This window comes from Prunus mume, linkage group LG4 (genome assembly GCF_029339155.1).
Source record: "Prunus mume cultivar Tortuosa linkage group LG4, ASM2933915v1, whole genome shotgun sequence".
NCBI lineage: Eukaryota > Viridiplantae > Streptophyta > Magnoliopsida > Rosales > Rosaceae > Prunus > Prunus mume.
Window position 1 is genome coordinate 20,710,642 of NC_142701.1, and position 18,821 is coordinate 20,729,462.

The 18,821-nt window shown below is 39.6% G+C and overlaps 2 protein-coding genes and 2 pseudogenes across 2 annotated transcripts; all 4 read left to right on the forward strand.

Annotated features, from left to right (window-relative positions):
• Nucleotides 1-1,646: 1,646 nt before the first annotated feature.
• On the forward strand, nucleotides 1,647-5,652 carry LOC103329694 (receptor-like protein kinase FERONIA pseudogene; annotated as a pseudogene).
• Nucleotides 5,653-8,599: 2,947 nt separating this feature from the next.
• On the forward strand, nucleotides 8,600-10,063 carry LOC103329611 (receptor-like protein kinase FERONIA). The gene has a single exon (XM_089050559.1). The coding sequence runs from the start codon at nucleotides 8,600-8,602 to the stop codon at nucleotides 10,061-10,063; it is 1,464 nt and encodes a 487-aa protein (XP_088906685.1).
• Nucleotides 10,064-10,207: 144 nt separating this feature from the next.
• LOC148918123 (receptor-like protein kinase FERONIA pseudogene) lies at nucleotides 10,208-11,293 on the forward strand (annotated as a pseudogene).
• Nucleotides 11,294-14,485: 3,192 nt separating this feature from the next.
• On the forward strand, nucleotides 14,486-16,000 carry LOC148918124 (F-box protein At5g07610-like). The gene has a single exon (XM_089050493.1). It carries the CDS (start codon nucleotides 14,486-14,488, stop codon nucleotides 15,998-16,000), a length of 1,515 nt encoding a protein of 504 aa, XP_088906619.1.
• Nucleotides 16,001-18,821: the final 2,821 nt, after the last annotated feature.

Here is an 18,821-nt window from a genome sequence, read left to right on the forward strand (position 1 = left end):
TCTGTATAGTCAGTCTACCACACCTGTCAACTACTCCATGGGATGTTTGTCATATGGATGTGGATGAAGAACCCAATTAGCATCTGATCTTTCTCTTCTCCATGTGAATACAACAACACTTGATCAGAAGAAGACTTTCCAAAGTCCCATTTGAAAATTAAACAGGGCAATCTCTCTGTTATGTTTCAGCAGCTTCCCCATTTCTCCCTTGATCATCATCCTCCTCTCAATCAACACCTTAATTACCTTCTTATCTTTCTCTTCTCTTGCTATTATCAAGAGCCTGTTGGAAATTTAATAATTATAATATTAATTAAATATTGTAATATTTAAATTTATGGTTGAGTGAAAATATACAAGAGTCCGTTTTGCTCGAACAATTGCATTGTAATTGATATTATTTGTTCGCATTCAAAAGCAAATTGCTTTGTTGAATGCGGTTATCAAATATAGAAGCATCTTTTGCTATCAAAAGTTGTGTCTATTGATGGATACCTGATGGGTTCTATATAAACCCATTACCTTCTTCTTCACGATATAGGAGTTTTTCCCCACCCATGATATGTTAGAGTATCAATCTTCAAGTTTCCTTCCTAAGTGTTTTGAGAGTACAAATATATAATTGGTTCGCCAGAGTCTTAAATTGAAGTGCTTCAATTTAGGATTATCGATTGTTGAATCATGGGAGACGGACGCCTATAGATCATCGAGCACAAGGCGGGGCGAAATCTGTCTTTAGGATATTGCAATTCTTGCAAGCCTCAATTGCTAAAGTTGTTAGTATTTCTACTTGCGTTTGTTGATTTACATTAATTTCATGTAAATTTGTTATTGTATTTGATTATTACAATTTTGTTGAGAATTATTATTATCTTTAAATTCATATTTCATATTGTTCCGCCAACATAGCCTAGTTTGCAGCAAACACCTTTGCAAAACCATAACCATGAAGAAACTTGTTCTCCCTCCTCTGCCTCTTTACCTCCTTCCCCTGTCAAAACAATTAGATTGACAGCCCATTGAATTTTCTTTAACAAAGTCCCACGTCTAAGATTGAAAGAGGAAAGAAAAGGATGTGATATGTTTTGATAGTATATACCCAAAAGCAAGTCTTTGATGTTTGACGAAACCAGAGAAGGCAAGTCGTTGATCCATCCACGTATCCTACTTGTGCTCGAGAAATTCAATATTGTGCATGCAAACAAGAATGCAACGACAACTATAGAAGACTAGCTCAGCTGATTAAAATCATTGGACGTTTTGGTCTCTTTGTGAAAGTTTTAGGCAAATAAGCTTCAATACCAAAAAAATCAGAAAAGAAAACAAAAACGACTTTCTTTTACATTTCCACGCAATTTCTCAGAAAAATATGCATCTCTTTTTTTGTTTTTTGTTTTGTTTTGGTAACTGGAAAATATCATGCATCTCAATGATAAAAGGAGACCGACAACCATACGCCTACCTACTAGACACATCAACACATCAACACATGACGAAGATGTGGTAGCACTGAAACAATAGAAAGCTTTTTTTTTTTTTTTTTTTTGGACAAAAAAATGGAAAGCTTATGCCTGAATTATTCTATGTTGTTGACGAACATAATTTAAATAATTTTTTTTAAATAAAAAAAAAAAAAAGCAAAACAAAGCTTTACAAAGGAAGAAAGCACTAAACACCTTTACAAACCTACCAGTCTGAATTTACTGCTCTTGCTATTATGAAGAACCCAATTAGCAGCAAACACCTTTCCAAACAATAACCATGAAGAAACTCCTTCTCCCTCCTCTGCCTCTCTACCTCCTTCCCCTGTTTCTGCAAATTGTCACCCTACTCTCTGCACCTATCTACACTCCGGTCGAAGACATCACTATCAACTGTGGCTCTTCCGAAACCTTATCCAACATATATGACAAGCGAGATTGGGCTGGAGATATTAAATCAAAATTTTCCCCCTCTGAATTACACCAAGCTAACACCAACACCTCCTCCGAAGTCAGAAAAGCTCCTCCCTCCTCATCTGTTAGCCAAGTACCCTACACCACAGCTAGGCTTTCTCGCTTCGAATTTTCTTACAGAGTTCCCCTCTCCACCGGGCCGAAGTTTATTCGCTTCTACTTCTACCCAGTTTCATATGACCCCGGCTTCGACCGGTCCAAAGCCCTCTTCTCTGTCAAAGCAGGTGGCTTTACCATTCTCCATGATTTCAATGCTTCTGTAACTGCTGATGCTAGTGAGACTGAGACGCTAATAAGAGAGTTCTGTTTGAATATTGATGAAGGACAGAGCTTGACCATCACGTTCACTCCGAGCAGAGCAATCCCAGATGCTTATGCCTTCGTCAATGGGATTGAGATTGTGTCCATGCCCACCAATCTTTACTACACTGCATCCGATAGCCATGGAGTTGATTATGTAGGCAACGAAGTCAATTATCGCATCGAAAACATCACGGCGATGGAGATGGTGTACCGAATAAACGTCGGTGGAAGTGCACTCTCTTTCGACCAAGACACTGGGATGTACCGCACTTGGGACAGTGTAGTAGACGAGCAAAAGTACTTGGATGATTTGAGTTCCAGGTGGACTGTTCTTCCACAAAACGTTAGCCTTCAACTCAACTTTACGAAAATACCAGAGTACTCTGCTCCACAAGTAGTTTACCAAACGGGTCGGTCCATGGGCAGCAACCGCACCCAAAACAAGAGCTACAAACTGACCTGGGAATTTCCCGTAGATCCCAAGTTTCTTTACCTGCTAAGGCTACATTTCTGTGAGTTTGAGCCTGAAATTATGGACAAGGGGGACCGATCGTTTCTAATCTATGTGGATAACCAACTTGCTGAGCCACAAGCCGACATAATCATGTGGAGTGGTGGAAATGGGAGACCAATCTACAGGGACTACATCGTGTTCATGCCTGCAGGCCCTGATCAAAAGAAAGTTAAGCTCTATCTTGCACTGCAAGCAAACCCAAGAGATTGGATGACTGCATACAATGCTGCACTCTTGAACGGCCTTGAACTCTTCAAACTCAGTGATACAAATGGAAATCTTGCCGGACCAAACCCCGACCCACCTCCATACATTCCGGTCGATGCTATCACGGTTCAATGCGGCTATTCCGGCCAGCTGGTCAATCAGGATGACGGCCGAAATTGGACTGGAGACATAAATTCAGAATTTTTACCCGTTGAAGTACACCAAGCTGCAAGTTACACATCCCTCGTAAGAGACGCACCTCCGTCGTCCTCCTTTGCCAGCGGAGCTGTGCCGTACAACAGATCACGGCTGTCTCGCTCTGAATTTACATACACATTTCCACTCACCACCGGCCAAAAGTTCATTCGTCTGTATTTCAACCCTGTTTCATACGGTGTTGACTTTGACCGCTCCAATGCAGTCTTCTCCGTCAAAGCTGGTAGCTTTACCCTTCTCCACAACTTCAACACTTCTTTCATTGCCGATGCTTCTGGGATGGAGACAATATACAGAGAATTCTGTGTAAGCATTGAGGAGGGAGAAGAGAGTTTGAACATCACATTCATTCCAAGCCGGGCAAGCCCAGATGCGCATGCCTTTATCAATGGCATTGAAATTGTATCCATGCCCAGCAATCTTTACTACACTCCAGCGCACAGCGATGGGATTGCCTTTGTTGGCAACCAAATCAACGTCCGCATTGAAAACACTACTGTTCTAAAGATGCTCTACCGATTGAATGTCGGGGGAGCCTTACTACTTCCCAAGAAAGATACTGGCATGTACCGCAAATGGGATAGTTATGATGAGGAGAAAAGTTACTTGGGCACTTCAAGTTTAAGTTTGAGCCACGTTCTGCAACAAAATACTAGTATAGAACTCAACTTTAACACAATTGCAAAGTACACTGCGCCAAAAGAAGTTTACCAAACCGGTCGGTCAATGGGTGAGGACGCCAACATAAACAAGAGCTTTAATCTCATCTGGCAATTTCCTGTAGATTCCGAGTTTTCATACCTGGTTAGGCTTCATTTTTGTGAGTTTCAGCCTGAAATCACCAAGGTTAGAGACCGAATTTTTACCATCCAAATAGCCAATCTAACCGCAGAACAAGGAGCCGACGTAATTGACTGGAGTGGTGGAAAGGAGAGACCAGTGTACAAAGACTATTTGGTATCCATGTCTACCGCCGCTGGTGGAACCCCGAGCAAAGTTAACCTCTCTGTCGCATTGCAAGCAAATCCAAATGCTGGAATCTTGAATGGGCTTGAAATCTTCAAGCTAAGTGACTCAAATGGCAATCTTGCTGGACCCACCGATTTGACGCCGTCAAGTTCAGTAAAACACAACACCAAGTCCAATCGTATACTCGCCATTGCTGCCGGTGTAGCTTCCGGCCTCCTTGTGCTCTCTGTCCTTTTTGGATTCTTGATTTTCAGGCGACGACTGAAAGCCAAGTCCTTTGTCTCCATCCACGGGCCGACCAAGTCAATAGAGACTCGCGGGTCATCTTTACCCCCTTATTTATGTCGTTACTTTCCACTGGTTGAGATCAAAGCCGCCACACAAAACTTCAATGATAGTTTCATCATTGGAGTTGGCGGGTTTGGGAACGTGTACAAAGGCTATATCGACGACGGTGGGGCTACACCTGTAGCTATCAAACGGCTAAAACCCGAGTCATCACAGGGTGCCCATGAGTTCAAGACGGAAATCGAGCTGCTCTCCCAGCTCCGCCACCGCCATTTAGTGTCTCTCATTGGATATTGTACAGACGACAATGAGATGATCTTGGTGTACGATTACATGGCACGTGGGACCCTCGCCGACCGTCTGTACCACAATGGTAACCCGCCTCTTTCTTGGGAGCAACGACTTCAAATTTGTATTGGCGCGGCACGAGGGTTGAGCTACCTTCATACCGGGGCCAAGGGCACCATCATCCACCGTGACGTGAAGAGCACGAACATTTTATTGGATGAGAAGTGGGTGGCCAAAGTATCGGACTTTGGATTGTCAAAAATGGGCACCACCGACACGTCCAAGACTCACATTAGTACAATGGTGAAAGGTAGTTTCGGATATTTGGACCCGGAATACTACCGACGTCAACGGCTAACTGAGAAGTCGGACGTGTATTCGTTTGGTGTAGTATTGTGTGAGGTACTGTGTGCAAGGCCGGCTGTGATGCATACGGTGGAGCTGAGACAAATGAACTTTGCTGAGTGGGTCAGGAGCTGTCATCGCGACGGGGAACTTGATCAAATTATTGATCCAAGCATAAGGGGTAAGATTGAAATTCAGTGTCTGAATCAGTTTGTTGAGATTGCAATGAGTTGCATGAATGATAATGGGATCGACCGGCCGTCAATGAATGATGTTGTGAGGGCGCTTGAGCTTGCATTGCAGCTCCACCGCAACTGCATTGAAAGGAACAATGAGGTTGCCTTCGTCAATGACAGTGCCGATGCCGAACTTAGAAGTGCTACGCCAGGTTGCGCTACAGATGAATCCATCCAATGTATATCTGAGACGATCTTTTCTGAGATTAATGATCCAAATGGGAGATAATGGACAACATTTTTGAATTACCCAAAAAATGTATTTGTATTTGAGACCAATAATATTGAATGCAAATAAATTACTTGGAGTAACAGAATGCTCATTTTTTTACATGCAAGTCTTTAATCTAAACATCAGAAAGTCATGGGAATTTTACCAAGTAATTAGAAGGTAAGGGGATATATATATTTTTTGAAATTCATAGTCATCATTTGGTGTGTGAGTCGGTCTTACTCAAAAATGCACCACCCAGAATTAAGTAATGCATACATGCATTACACCAGAGATGCCAAATCTTGTTAAAGCATTAATTAAACAAGAAGCCTGGAGTGGGAAATTCTATTGACAGTCAACAATTTCTGGAGATGTTGACTTAGAGACTGCAGAGTACATCAACACAATTTTCGGGCAATTCGTGATGGGTGCTAATGCCATGAAAGGTAGTATCCTCCGGCGGCTTCAAGTGTTGTCGAGGATCTTCCCTTCGTTAAGTTCACAAAGGAGAAGTTGAAGAATGAAGAAGTGGTCTGTGCTGTTTGTAAAGACAGCATTGCATCGGAGGATAAGGTCAGGGGCTTACCCTGTTGCCATTACTACCATCAGGACTGCATTGTGCCCTGGTTGGGCATTCGAAATACATGCCCGGTTTGCAAGTATAAGCTGCCGATGGATGATCTTGATTATGAAAGGAGCAAGTGTGAAAGGGCTACCCGTGGCGAGCTAGGAGATTCAGAGGTCAGGTTTGAGCAGTTTGTGTGAGATGTTTATATAGCTATATATACTCTTGGTTTGCTTAGTGTAAAAATTGTAAATAGGCGTTTGATTAGTATATATGTTCTACGCAGATGATGGTTCCTATACAAGATTATTCTGAAATAGTTAAAGAGAATTCAAATTTTATTCGTATTCTTTGCTGACTGATTGGTTTGGCTATCTTTTTTCAGAGTGAGGAGTATTGGAGATTCTATTAGCAAAATGAAAAATAGTAAATATGTTGCATATCAGTTGTATCTGAACCAAATTAATTGAATGAAAAATTAGGGGCAATGAGTCGTTTACTCGGGTTACGTTTATTGTAGTTGTTTGTCCCATGATCATTCTAGAAGATTTAGTATTGCAAAATTCTAATAAATTGCAACTTCGTTAGGAATTGTGAATCAAATACAATTGCAAGATCTAAAGCCCAGTTTTAATTAAGAAAATAAGAAGGGTGTTTATATCAACATCATTTTATACTTTTCAGTTCATGGAAAATGAAAAACCTTGGAAAATCAAGAAAAATTACAAAAAAAACACAATTTGTTATTAGGAAAATAATTGGCATCCCTAAACTAAACTTCGAAGGTTTTTAACACTTCCCAAATACATGCAAAGCAAAGGTAATTGCCCTATCGAAACCCAATTGTTGGTTTGAAACCAATTCCCACACACAACCAAGTTCCACAATAATATTTCACAAGATATTCCTCTGCCCCATCAATTTTATTTCAATCAATTCTAGTGTTTGTGGTCCTAGTTTATTTTCCTTTCACATCTCCAGTTAATCTCTGTACAAATTCTGTATAGTTAGTCTACCTCCCCCGTCAACTACTCCAGGGGATGTTGGTCATGTGGATGTGGATGAGTTGCGGTCTTCATGGATAGAGAGCTGAGAGTCACTTGACACAAAAAGCTTTTCAGATTCGAGACCGGCATAAGAATCCAAACACACGTGGACCATCTCCCTTAGAGCACTGCCACATATTTGCCATGACAAAAGATAAGTGGAGGTAATGACATTTATTGTTCACGTAAATAGTATCTGCTCTAGCAATATTTTTGTTGCTTTTTCACCATTCATGGCAATCTAGAGGTAATTACTATTCATATGGGATTAATTTTATTTATATGCATGAAGAACCCAATTAGTATCTGATCTTTCTCTTCTCTTGCTATTATCAAGAACCCAATTAGCAGCAAACACCTTTCCAAAGCAATAACCATGAAGAAACTCCTTCTCCCTCCTCTGCCTCTTTACCTCCTTCCCCTGTTTCTGCAAATTGCCTGCACCTATCTACACTCCGATAGAAGACATCACCATCAACTGTGGCTCTTCTGGAACCTCATTCAACATATATGACAACCGATATTGGGCTGGAGATATCAACTCAAAATTCTCCCCCTTTGAATTACCCCAAGCTAACACCAACACCTAATCCCAAGTCAGAGAAGCACTTCCCTCACCCCGAGTGGGGCGGATGGCTGCTGGGGATTTAATTGCTTCTGGCAAATAGATCAATTTGAACAAAATCAGCATCTGTTATACAGTTGAATATGAATTGAACTTAAATTTTTCTTTGGGTTGTTAGATTTTCAGCGTTTAAAAAAAATTAATATATATTTTAATTAAACTAGAATTTTGATTTTTGTCCTTTGAATAAATATATGATTAATTATATTTTGCAGTGCACTAGTTTGGAGTTCAAATTATCAATCATTATGTGCAATTTCGTAGGATAACTTATTCTTGTCAACCATAACTTGTGATTTTAAGTCAACAAAAACAAAAGTTTGAAATGAGTGCATTTATTTCCAAGTATATGTATGGGAATACCATCCTCTTGTGGATCCGTATGCAAATGCTTTTCTGTTTCTTAGTCGTATACAAGTGCTTAATTGGTACTTTGCAAACAGATTAATTTGGACAAGATCATGACTCAAGAATACTAACTAGGCACGTTTTGGAAGGGCGCATGCTTGAAAAGAAGACAACGTGTACATTACAGTCCCCAGTCTGTTCTCTTATTATCTTGTACAAATTGTAATCCAAAGACTTGTTAATTGTTCAAGTCCATGGCCAACCCAAAAAAGAAGTTTAAGTTGTTATCAAAGTCTCTATTAAATTGACTGATGTAGATCAAGAATCTTGAATTTAGAGTAGATGCAGCCAAAAGCTTGACTTGGAATTTGGAAAAGTCATTGATGATCATATGTGTACGTCCCCACTTGTGCAATAGAAATTCCAATCAGAGATCCACAGATCCACACATATCTTTAACTCTCCCTAGATGCAATTACCATGATGAAACCAATTCTCAGCACTTTTCTCTACTTTTCCTTGTTTCTGCACATGATCGTTGTCACCATATTCGTTGCCGGAGATTCGCCACCTATCTATAAGCCAGTCGAAGATATCACCGTCAATTGTGGCTATTCCGGCAACATATTAAATGCATATGATAACCGAAGTTGGAGTGGAGATATCAACTCATATTTTTCACCCCTTGAACTCCAAGCAGTTGGCAACAAATCCATATTCAAAGAAGCACCTCATTCGTACACGGTCCAACAAGTGCCTTACACCACAGCGAGGCTTTCTCACTCTGAATTTACCTACATATTTTTTGACCTCACCCCCGGCCAAAAGTTCGTCCGTCTGTATTTCTACCCAGCTTCATACCCCGACTTTGATCCCTCCAAAGCCCTCTTCTCTGTCAAAGCCGGTGGTTTTACCCTTCTCCGTGACTTCAATGCGTCGGTCACTGCTGCTGCTTCTGGGCCGGAGGAGACGGTATACAGAGAATTCTGTATGAACATTGAGGACGAAGAAGAACATAATCTAAGCATCACGTTCACTCCAAGCAGAGCAATCCCAGATGCCTATGCGTTTATTAACGGAATTGAAATTGTATCAATGCCCGTCAATCTTTACTACACTGCACCAGAAAGCGCCGATGAAATTGAATATATCGGCAGCGAAAATACGATTCGCGTAGAAAACATCTCTGCTCTGGAGATGGTGTACCGAATCAACGTGGGCGGAAGCGCAGTCCCTTCTTATGAAGACACTGGCATGTACCGCAAGTGGTCTGCATATAACTATGAGGAAAGGTACTTGGAGGAGTTAAGTTTAATGTGGAGTGTTTTGCCACAAAATCTTAGCATCCAACTCAACTGGGATTTAAGTCAAATACCAAAGTACTCTGCTCCAAAACAAGTGTACCAGAGTGGCAGGTCAATGGGCAACAGCAACGGCAGGAACCACCACTACAACCTCACTTGGCAATTTCCTGTTGATCCCAAGTTTAGTTACTTGGTTAGGCTTCATTTCTGTGAGTTCCAACCCGAATTTGAAATCATAGGAGATCGAGTGTTTCAAATTTACATAGCCAATATAACAGCTGAAAAATTTGCGGACATAATCAAATGGAGTGGTGGAAATGGAATTCCAATATACAAAAACTACTTGGTGTTCATGCCTGCTGGAAGCGAGAAGAAAGTCAATCTCTCTATCGCACTGCAAGTAAACCTTTGGAGGACTACATATTTAGATGCAATCTTGAATGGGTTTGAAATCTTCAAAGTGAATGACACAACGGGAAATCTCGCTGGACCCAACCCCGATCCACCTCATGCCACCCTGCACACCCCGGCGCAATCGAGAACAGGAGAACCCAAGTCAAAGACTACACTTTTGGTTGCCATTGTTGCTGGTGTAGTTTCTAGCGCACTTGTTGTGCTCTCTGTTTTGTGTTTATTCTGATTCTCAGGCGACGACGTAATTATGGAGGGCGCTCCAGCCACCATGCGGCGAACTCCACCAAGTCACGCGGCTTATCCCTGCCGTCCGATTTGTGTCACTACTTTTCACTGGCTGAGATCAAAGCCGCCACACAAAACTTTGACGATGCTTTCATTATTGGCGTTGGTGGGTTCGGCCACGTGTATAAAGGCAACATCAACCTCGCCGACAGTGGGACCATACCCATTGCGATCAAACGGCTAAAATCTGAGTCATCACAGGGTGCCCATGAGTTCAAGACGGAAATCGAGCTGCTCTCCCAGCTCCGCCACCGCTCCTTAGTGTCTCTCATTGGATATTGTACAGACGACAATGAGATGATCTTGGTGTATGATTACATGGCACGTGGGACCCTCGCCGACCATCTCTACCACAATAAGAACCCGCCTCTTTCTTGGGAGCAACGGCTTCAAATTTGTATTGGCGCGGCACGAGGGTTGAGCTACCTTCATACTGGGGCCAAGGGCACCATCATCCATCGTGACGTGAAGAGCACAAACATTTTATTGGATGAGAAATGGGTGGCCAAAGTATCAGACTTCGGATTGTCGAAAATGGGCACTACCAACATGTCCAAGACTCACATTAGTACACTGGTGAAAGGTAGTTTTGGATATTTGGACCCGGAATACTACCGACGTCAACGGCTAACTGAGAAGTCGGACGTGTATTCGTTTGGTGTAGTATTGTGTGAGGTACTGTGTGCAAGGCCGGCTGTGATGCATACAGTGGAACTTGAGCAAATGAACTTGGCTGAGTGGGCCAGGAATTGTCATCGCTTCGGGGAACTTGATCAAATTATTGATCCAAGCATAAGGGGTAAGATTGAAATTCAGTGTCTGAATCAGTTTGTTGAGATTGCAATGAGTTGCATGAATGATAGTGGGATCGAACGGCCGTCAATGAATGATGTTGTGAGGGCGCTTGAGCTTGCATTGCAGCTCCACCGCAACTACATTGAAAGGAACAATGAGGTTGCCTTCGTCAATGACAGTGCCGCCGCCGAAATTAGAAGTGCTAAGCCAGGTTGCGCTACAGATGAATCCATCCAATGTATATCTGAGACTATCTTTTCTGAGATTAATGATCCAAATGGGAGATAATGGACAACATTTTTGAAGTACCCAAAAACTGAATTTGTATTTGAAACCAATAATATTTAATGCACATAAATTACTTGGAGTGACAGAATGCTAAATTTTTTACATGCAAGTCTTTAATTTAAACATCAGAAAGTAATGGGAATTTTACCAAGTAATTAGAAGGTAAGGGGATGGGATATATATAAATTTTTCTTTGAAATTCATAGTCATCACTAAGATGGCAGTAATTTTAAAAATTTATTAGGCAAGTGAGTCTGTCTTACTAAAAAATGCACCACCCAGAATTAAGTAAATGCATACATCATACATGCATTGCACCAGATATTAAACAAGAAGCCTGGAGTGGGAAATTCTATTGACAGTGAACAATTTCCGGAGATGTTGACTCATCAACATGATTTTCGGGCAATTCGTGCCATGAAAGGTAGTATCCTCCGGCGGCTTCAAGTGTTGTCGAAGATCTTCCCTTTGTTAAGTTCACAAAGGAGAAGTTGAAGAATGAAGAAGTGGTCTGTGTTGTTTGTAAAGACAGCATTGTGTCAGAGGATATAGTCAGGAGCTTACCCTGTTGCCATTACTACTATCAGGACTGCATTGTGCCCTGGTTTGGCATTTGAAATACATGCCCAGTTTGCAAGTATGAGCAACCGACAGATGATCCTGATTATGAAAGGAACAAGTGTGAAAGGGCTGCTCATGGTGTTTCCGGCGATTCAGAGGTGAGGTTTGAGTAATTTGTGTGAGATGTTTATATAGGTAAATATACTCTTTGGTTTGCTAAGTGTAAAAATTGCAAATAGGCGTTTTTCAAGCAGTCCAATGATGAAATGAAGCTTGTAATACAGTTTATAGCTTTGGTTAATTTGGTGGAGTTTCTAAGTGTAATAAATTGCTTGTTTGTGTTACTTGAGGTCTTATAGTGAGATTGAGACTTGAGATCTCAGTAGTTTGGAGGAGTATGTTTTAGTGTCTAGAAGATTGAGATTGGTTTTACCTCATTACAAATTGGGTACGAATTCATCGCATAGATCTTCTCTTTGGTTTCGAATATTGGTGAATGGAGAGAGAGGCGTGTTTGTACCGAAATGGAAAAAGCCCAATAAGGGTTTAATTTATTTCCTCAAAGATCCCCAGACCCGAGCCCCTTTTTTTTTATAACAATAGGGCTTCTTCATTTCATAATAGGGCTATAATTTTGTTTAATTCTCAAGTCCATTATTCATATTCATACCCATATCTGACTTTGACCTGTCAAGGGGTGAGAGGGTAATGATACTTTCACAAGTGGCACATGCCGATTAGAGGGGAGACCAAATATTTAACAAAGCTCAAACAGGAGCTTTCAGTGAGATGGACCTATGACATGTACAACATGGGCTATAGCCCAGGTGAGTTGTTTTTTTTTTTTTACTTCAGTAGTATTAATGTTAAGCCCATTTAGAGCATAAATATCAATTAAACTAATTGGATAATCGTAGTCTTATCTCTGGGTCTCATGCGTCTATTTGACTATCTTTGTGATGATACATTTTCATTTTTGAATTCTTATGTAATATGTTCACTACAACACAAAAACCTTCTATGACGTTAGATTTGCGTCATAGAAGGCATTTAATGACGCGGATGCTAAGAAAATTAAAGTCGGGAAAATCATGGGAACTTTGTTCGTTGTGTTGTTTCGGGATTATAAGAAGAAGGTATAAATAAACTAATTACTTACAAGTTTCAATGGCGGATAGCGCGTCATATAAATTTTTTTATAAAACACGACTGTCTGTGCCGCATCATGAAATGAGATTTCAATGACATCAACAAGAGGTTTCCAATTAATTGCTTCCAGGGATGTTGGCTTTGCTTACACAATGGAATGCTGAACTCGGTTGGTGCTAACATGACACACAACTTTCTTATTGGGTTGGATCCATTCATGATGGTCAACAACAGCAACAAGAATTGAACAACATTACGAATGTCGTTACATTGAATTGGATCTGCAGTCTTTGGTGAGAAAAATAAAGGCTCACAAACAAATTCCAAAACGCCTGAAATCTCTTGCTTTCTATTCCAATACACTTTATATGGGGGAAGGGAAGGGAAGTAACTTGTTTAGGCTTCAGTTTTTATGACTGATTTGATGGGTGGTAATGGTATGAGAGGATGTGATCTCAAAGCCAAGCAACCTTTTGAATTGAATAAATCCCACAAGGATCTCTCCTCAAAGCCCTGCCCAACAAGAACAACTTTATTATTCAACTGGAAACAAAGTGCGTATTATTTATTTACAGCCTGAAAATCTGGAACCAGAACAAAAGAAGTATTCCTTGTTCAAACTGTTGCTAAACAAAAACGAATGGAAACCCATATATGATATCATCAAGAATATTCACAACGACTCATCATGTGCTTTCAGAGACGTGGAAATATTTTCCAATACACATAGGACATAAAAATAAAATATTTCCACATGTCCCATGTGTATTGGATGGTACACCAATCACGTAGTATACCCACAACATGCAAAAATTACTTGTGGTTTCATTATTTATCTATCAAGAAAGGCAGGGCAACAACAAAATTGGAAACCCAATATGATACCAATCACTCACTCACTCACTCACTGACTTTTTGAAGAATTTACAAGCACTAACTAACTCTGCACAAGAATGAGAAAGTTAAAATTAAAAGAATACCAAACTACATGGCCAATCATACCAAATCCTAATCCCACAAACACAGAACAAAAAAAACCCCTGATAATTTTACAAGTTTCAATCTCTCTTGATAAACACTACTAAGTAAAATGAAAGCAATCACTACAAAAAAAAGTGGCAACAGTTACCATTATTTAGTGACATTCGGTGACTAATGTGAGGGTAACTAAAGGATCCTTGGTTATTGTTCAATTAGGACACATGGTCCTTGACACTCACAATTTCTTAACTTTTTTTTGTTCAATTTTGGAATATAAATATTTTTTGTTGTTGCGGCTGCATATTGAATTTCCTGATTTTTTACAGGTTGTGTACTTATTGTTATTGATATTAACGAGATCTTTCAAATTGCAAAACGCTGAATACCAAAAAAAAAAAGGGTTAGTTTCCTGCTTCAGTCTGATTTATTTTCTGTTTTACTTGTATTAGGGGTTCTTTCTTAATTAGTAGACTTATTTATTATTATACATATCTATTATTTATTCTACTGCCAGCTGTTTGGGGTGAACCAATCTAAATACAAACCCTAAATATCGATCAGTTAGCTCTCAGTATCCAAATCCGCCGCCATGGCCAGAAGGTGGCAAGTTAGTGACCGAAGCACTATCTCTCTTGGAGAAATACCGGACGGTGACGATATTCCTCGCCGTAAAAGATCGAAAAGATCATCATCATTATCATCATCATCATCATCATCAAAGCTGAAGAATATCAATATTGATGATCTCCCAGACCTTGTGCTGGTTGATATTTTATGTCGCCTTCCTCATAATACATTTGCTTTTCGATGCAAGTGTGTGTCCAAGCGCTGGTGCGCTATCATCTCCGATCCTCTCTTTATTCGCCACTTTTTGTGTCTCCAAAGTGATAAGTATATGCCAATCGTAAGTACCCTGATAAACTACAACATTGAGATGGGGTTGAAGGAGCGGTCCAAGTTTACTGATCCAGTGGCGGAGATATCACTCCAGTCTTTGAGGAGTTTCCTCCCTACCTTGTCCTCCAAGTTAACTGATTTGGTTATTGAGAGACCATTCGAGGATAAACTACCCGACTTTGGCCACGAAGATCTAAAAGCAGTTGTATTAGAGACGTATAATGACTTAGTTTTGTGTTGTGCAGGCGAGTATTATCAACGCGATTACTACATTTGCAATCCATACACCCAGAAATGGGTGGCTCTTCCTCCCTCGCCTCAATGCCACAAAAGAGTGGTGGCACTAGGATTCATCTGTGATCCTCCCTACTATAGCTACTATGGGGAAGAAGCTGAGTTTCATAGAAAAGAAGCAACCCAGCAGCGTAATGCTGCCGAGTATATATATAGACATAGGGTTGTAAGAATTCCTGAATTTTCATTTTGTCAGGACTATACCTTCAGATACTACGTGGAGATCTTCTCTTCCGAGACTGGTGAATGGAGAGTGTCGTATGTTTCGTTCCCCAAAAAATTTGCATTCCATAGAGTCAATCCCAGTACTGGCTTTGCGTACAAGGGAATGTTGTTTTGGTTGAGCCGTCAAAGAAACAAAGGTGGTCGTGCCTTTCTTATTGGGTTCGATCCATTCGACCCGAAGAATAATAATCACGAAACAATTGATAAGAAATGTTTCATTGAATTTGATGAGCAGCCGGCAATTGAGGGCCTAGATGGAGATGTGTCGGAAATTGAGTGCCTAGGTGTGTGCCAAGGCTGTCTGCGGATGTTCAACTTCGAATCGAGGACAGGTTCTCTGTTAGTTTGGGATTTCAAATTGCCAGAACCAGCAGATGATCAGATGCTCAATGGAGGCAGCAACCGTTTGATTTTGAAACACAGGGTTCCCATAGATCCAAGAGATCAATTATACATGGACCGGATTAAGCTGTGTGCTTTGGACCCAAATAATAAGGATATTTTGTATTTCTATCGAAGTACACATATATTTGTCATGTGCAACATCCGTACAAAAACGTGGTCAAAGATAGCAAACGAAACTTGGGAACGAAGTGATGCTCCCTTCTTACCATTGATTTTGCACCCTCCGTGGCCAACCCCAGTTCCTACACACTTCCCCGTCAGAGGAGTGCCACAACGAGTTTGAACTTGTTCAACAAGACATGGTCAATGTAATTGACGTATTGGTTTTACTTTTGGGGGTTTGTTTAATGAAACTTGCTATTTGATAAAATAAAATAAAGTAAAAGCTAAGATTGGGGGTTTTTCTTTGGCCAAATGCATATATTTGAAGAGTCCACATTATAGAAGACTTTTGGTTGAGAATTCCACAATATTTTCGCGTTGATATGTTTTCGTGTTGGGGACTTCTTATTCTCTAGGTCCCCTCTGATGTTCATATACGTATTATTGGGCTCATTTGGTGCCTAGGATTAGATTGGATTAGATTTATTTTATGGTATATTTACTAATCAAGAATTGAAATTGAATTCCAATTATAGAGGATTCCTGCGTTAACTTAACATCAAGGAAGAAAAGTAAGTGGGATGAATTCCTGATTTTGGAGGAATTCAATTCTCCTCAATTCAATTCCATATAATCCATTTACGGATTAGTAAACATGCCATTAAGGTATGTTGAAGGAGAAAATGAAGGTATGGTTAAATTTAAAAGGTGTGGATATCATTTTGTTGGGGGTTAGATATGATAAGTTTCATTCATGAGTAATCCATTTTCTTCCTTTATTTCTAATTCATCATGCCTTGAATATAGTCTATTATGTAATCCTAGCCACCAAAAGAGCCCAGGAGATAAACCATATCCAAAATTAAAGGTTACCTATACCACACATTGGTACACTCGCCTAGAACAATTCAACCATATTAGGAACTTGGCATAAACTAATTAGCGGACCTAGGGTATAGTAATCACATATTTCAGCATCAAAAAATCCAAAAATAAATTCAACGTCCTTGTCCATCAATATATATTTGCCTAATTGCAAATGTCATGCACTTTTCAACACCCAAATCACCCCAAGTCACTTGTGACATCATGAACTACTATTACTTTAACTCAAAATAATGAATTAAAGTAACAGTTTACTTCATTCATTCACCTTTATGATCAAGATCTCTATTCTTGTATTGTTTTGTTTATTGAGTTCAAGTATAATCTCAAAATCTCATTTCGAATATATATAGTTTCAAAGATTATAGCAGCAGTTAATCTGTCAATTTGGATTTGATTGCTTCTCCAAATGAGGTAATGGATCCTTTAAACCATAGGGTAATAAATTAATTCACCCCACTTCCAAACCTATCTGTTTGAACTATGCATGAATTGGGGTTACATCATTATCAAAACACATAACAAAAAGAGAAGCTCAACAAAACAAACCAGTCATTTTCAGTAATGGGGATAACCTTGTGTGGCTCTTGTAGTGCCCGCAGAGACAAAAAGAGCACTCAATCCCTCTAGAAAAACTTTACAATTTATGTGGCCTTTGGGAGTGCCATTGGATCAAAATTCTTCAAATTAAAGGTCACCTTCTCATTCAGAGAAGATTTTTTTATTTTATTTTTGAAGGAGTGGGGACTTTGGAATTATTACTTCAATCATTTTGGCTTTGAAAATGAAGTCGTAAGAGGATAATATTGCAGCTAGCAATATTTTTGCCTGCCTCTTTGTTCTGATTTTATTATGGTTTTCACTTTCCATTATGATTTGCCTTCTTGGTCATTTTTAGTTACCATTTGTTGTTGTTGGCCCAACCAAGTAGCCCACCAAACATGCATTATATATATGCTGTTATTTCAGAAACCTATACCAGCAACTCCCCTCTTTATTTACAATTTGTGTGCTAACATATCTGGTTGATCATGAATTTATAGGCAAAACAAGGATGATGTATTGATTAGCCTACAACAAATTGCAACCCTATCCAATGGCTTAATTATGAATGCCTATGCAAGCAGTTTTGGCTTTTTCAAAGAATACAACCAAAAACCAATCTCTTCCTCTCTTTTCTGCTAGATATGGCCATCATATTGTGTGTTGGTATTTGTAAATTGATAAGAAATACTGGTCAAGGAGCAATGGATTATGAACAATTTGGTGAGACAATGGCAAAAGATTATACTCATATTGTTTGAGGAGGGTAAGAAAACAGGAAAGTTCCTTGAATTTGTGGCTAGAGGTTTAAAGGCTCTAAAAATTCTCCAGATGGGCTTTAATTTATTAAGGAAAAGATTTAGAACTTGAGAATCTTGTAGGCATAAAGCCAAGTCTAGCTATAAGGACAAGCATTACAAGAAACTCAACACTTTTACTTTTAGGAAAATACTTCTATCATTACTAGATAAATAAGAGCTCTTACATTCTTGCCAATAGCAGTGTAACACGTGTGCAAAGTATCTTCTTACCGGTAAGGAGGCACATAGTGTCCTTAATTTTATTACTTTCTTAACTTTATAAAAAAACAAAAAAACAAAAAACTTTCCCCTCATTTCCAATATCACCACCTTAGGTTCACCATCCAATTGAGTTAGGCAGGGCTTAAAAGCAATTAATCCAACGAAAAAAAAAACGCAATGTTTAAGCACCACTAATTGATGACAGATACCCAATAATTATATAAATTCAAAATCAGACCAGCCACCAAAACCATTATAAAAAAAAATTAAAAAAATAGACGAGCATTTTGTGTTACTTTTTTATGGCTTAGCAATTGAGCACCATCCAAAAGGTTGAAGAGTGCTTGGATAATCTAAGACATTTGTACTACGAAATCACCATATAATTAGTAGCAGAATCAACCAACAGCAAAGAAAACAATCAATATTGAGGAGGTAATTAAGCACTCAAATTAAATTAATCCGAAAACAAACGTCAATTGCTTAAAATAAACCTGCAGCTTTTATTATTACAAGTACGTAAGCACATGTAGCTATTAGGCGTGTGAGTCA

Bases quoted from the DNA above. Each gene is read 5' to 3' on its own strand.
- LOC103329611 (XM_089050559.1), top strand. From the start codon at position 8,600: ATGATGAAACCAATTCTCAGCACTTTTCTCTACTTTTCCTTGTTTCTG.
- LOC148918124 (XM_089050493.1), top strand. From the start codon at position 14,486: ATGGCCAGAAGGTGGCAAGTTAGTGACCGAAGCACTATCTCTCTTGGA.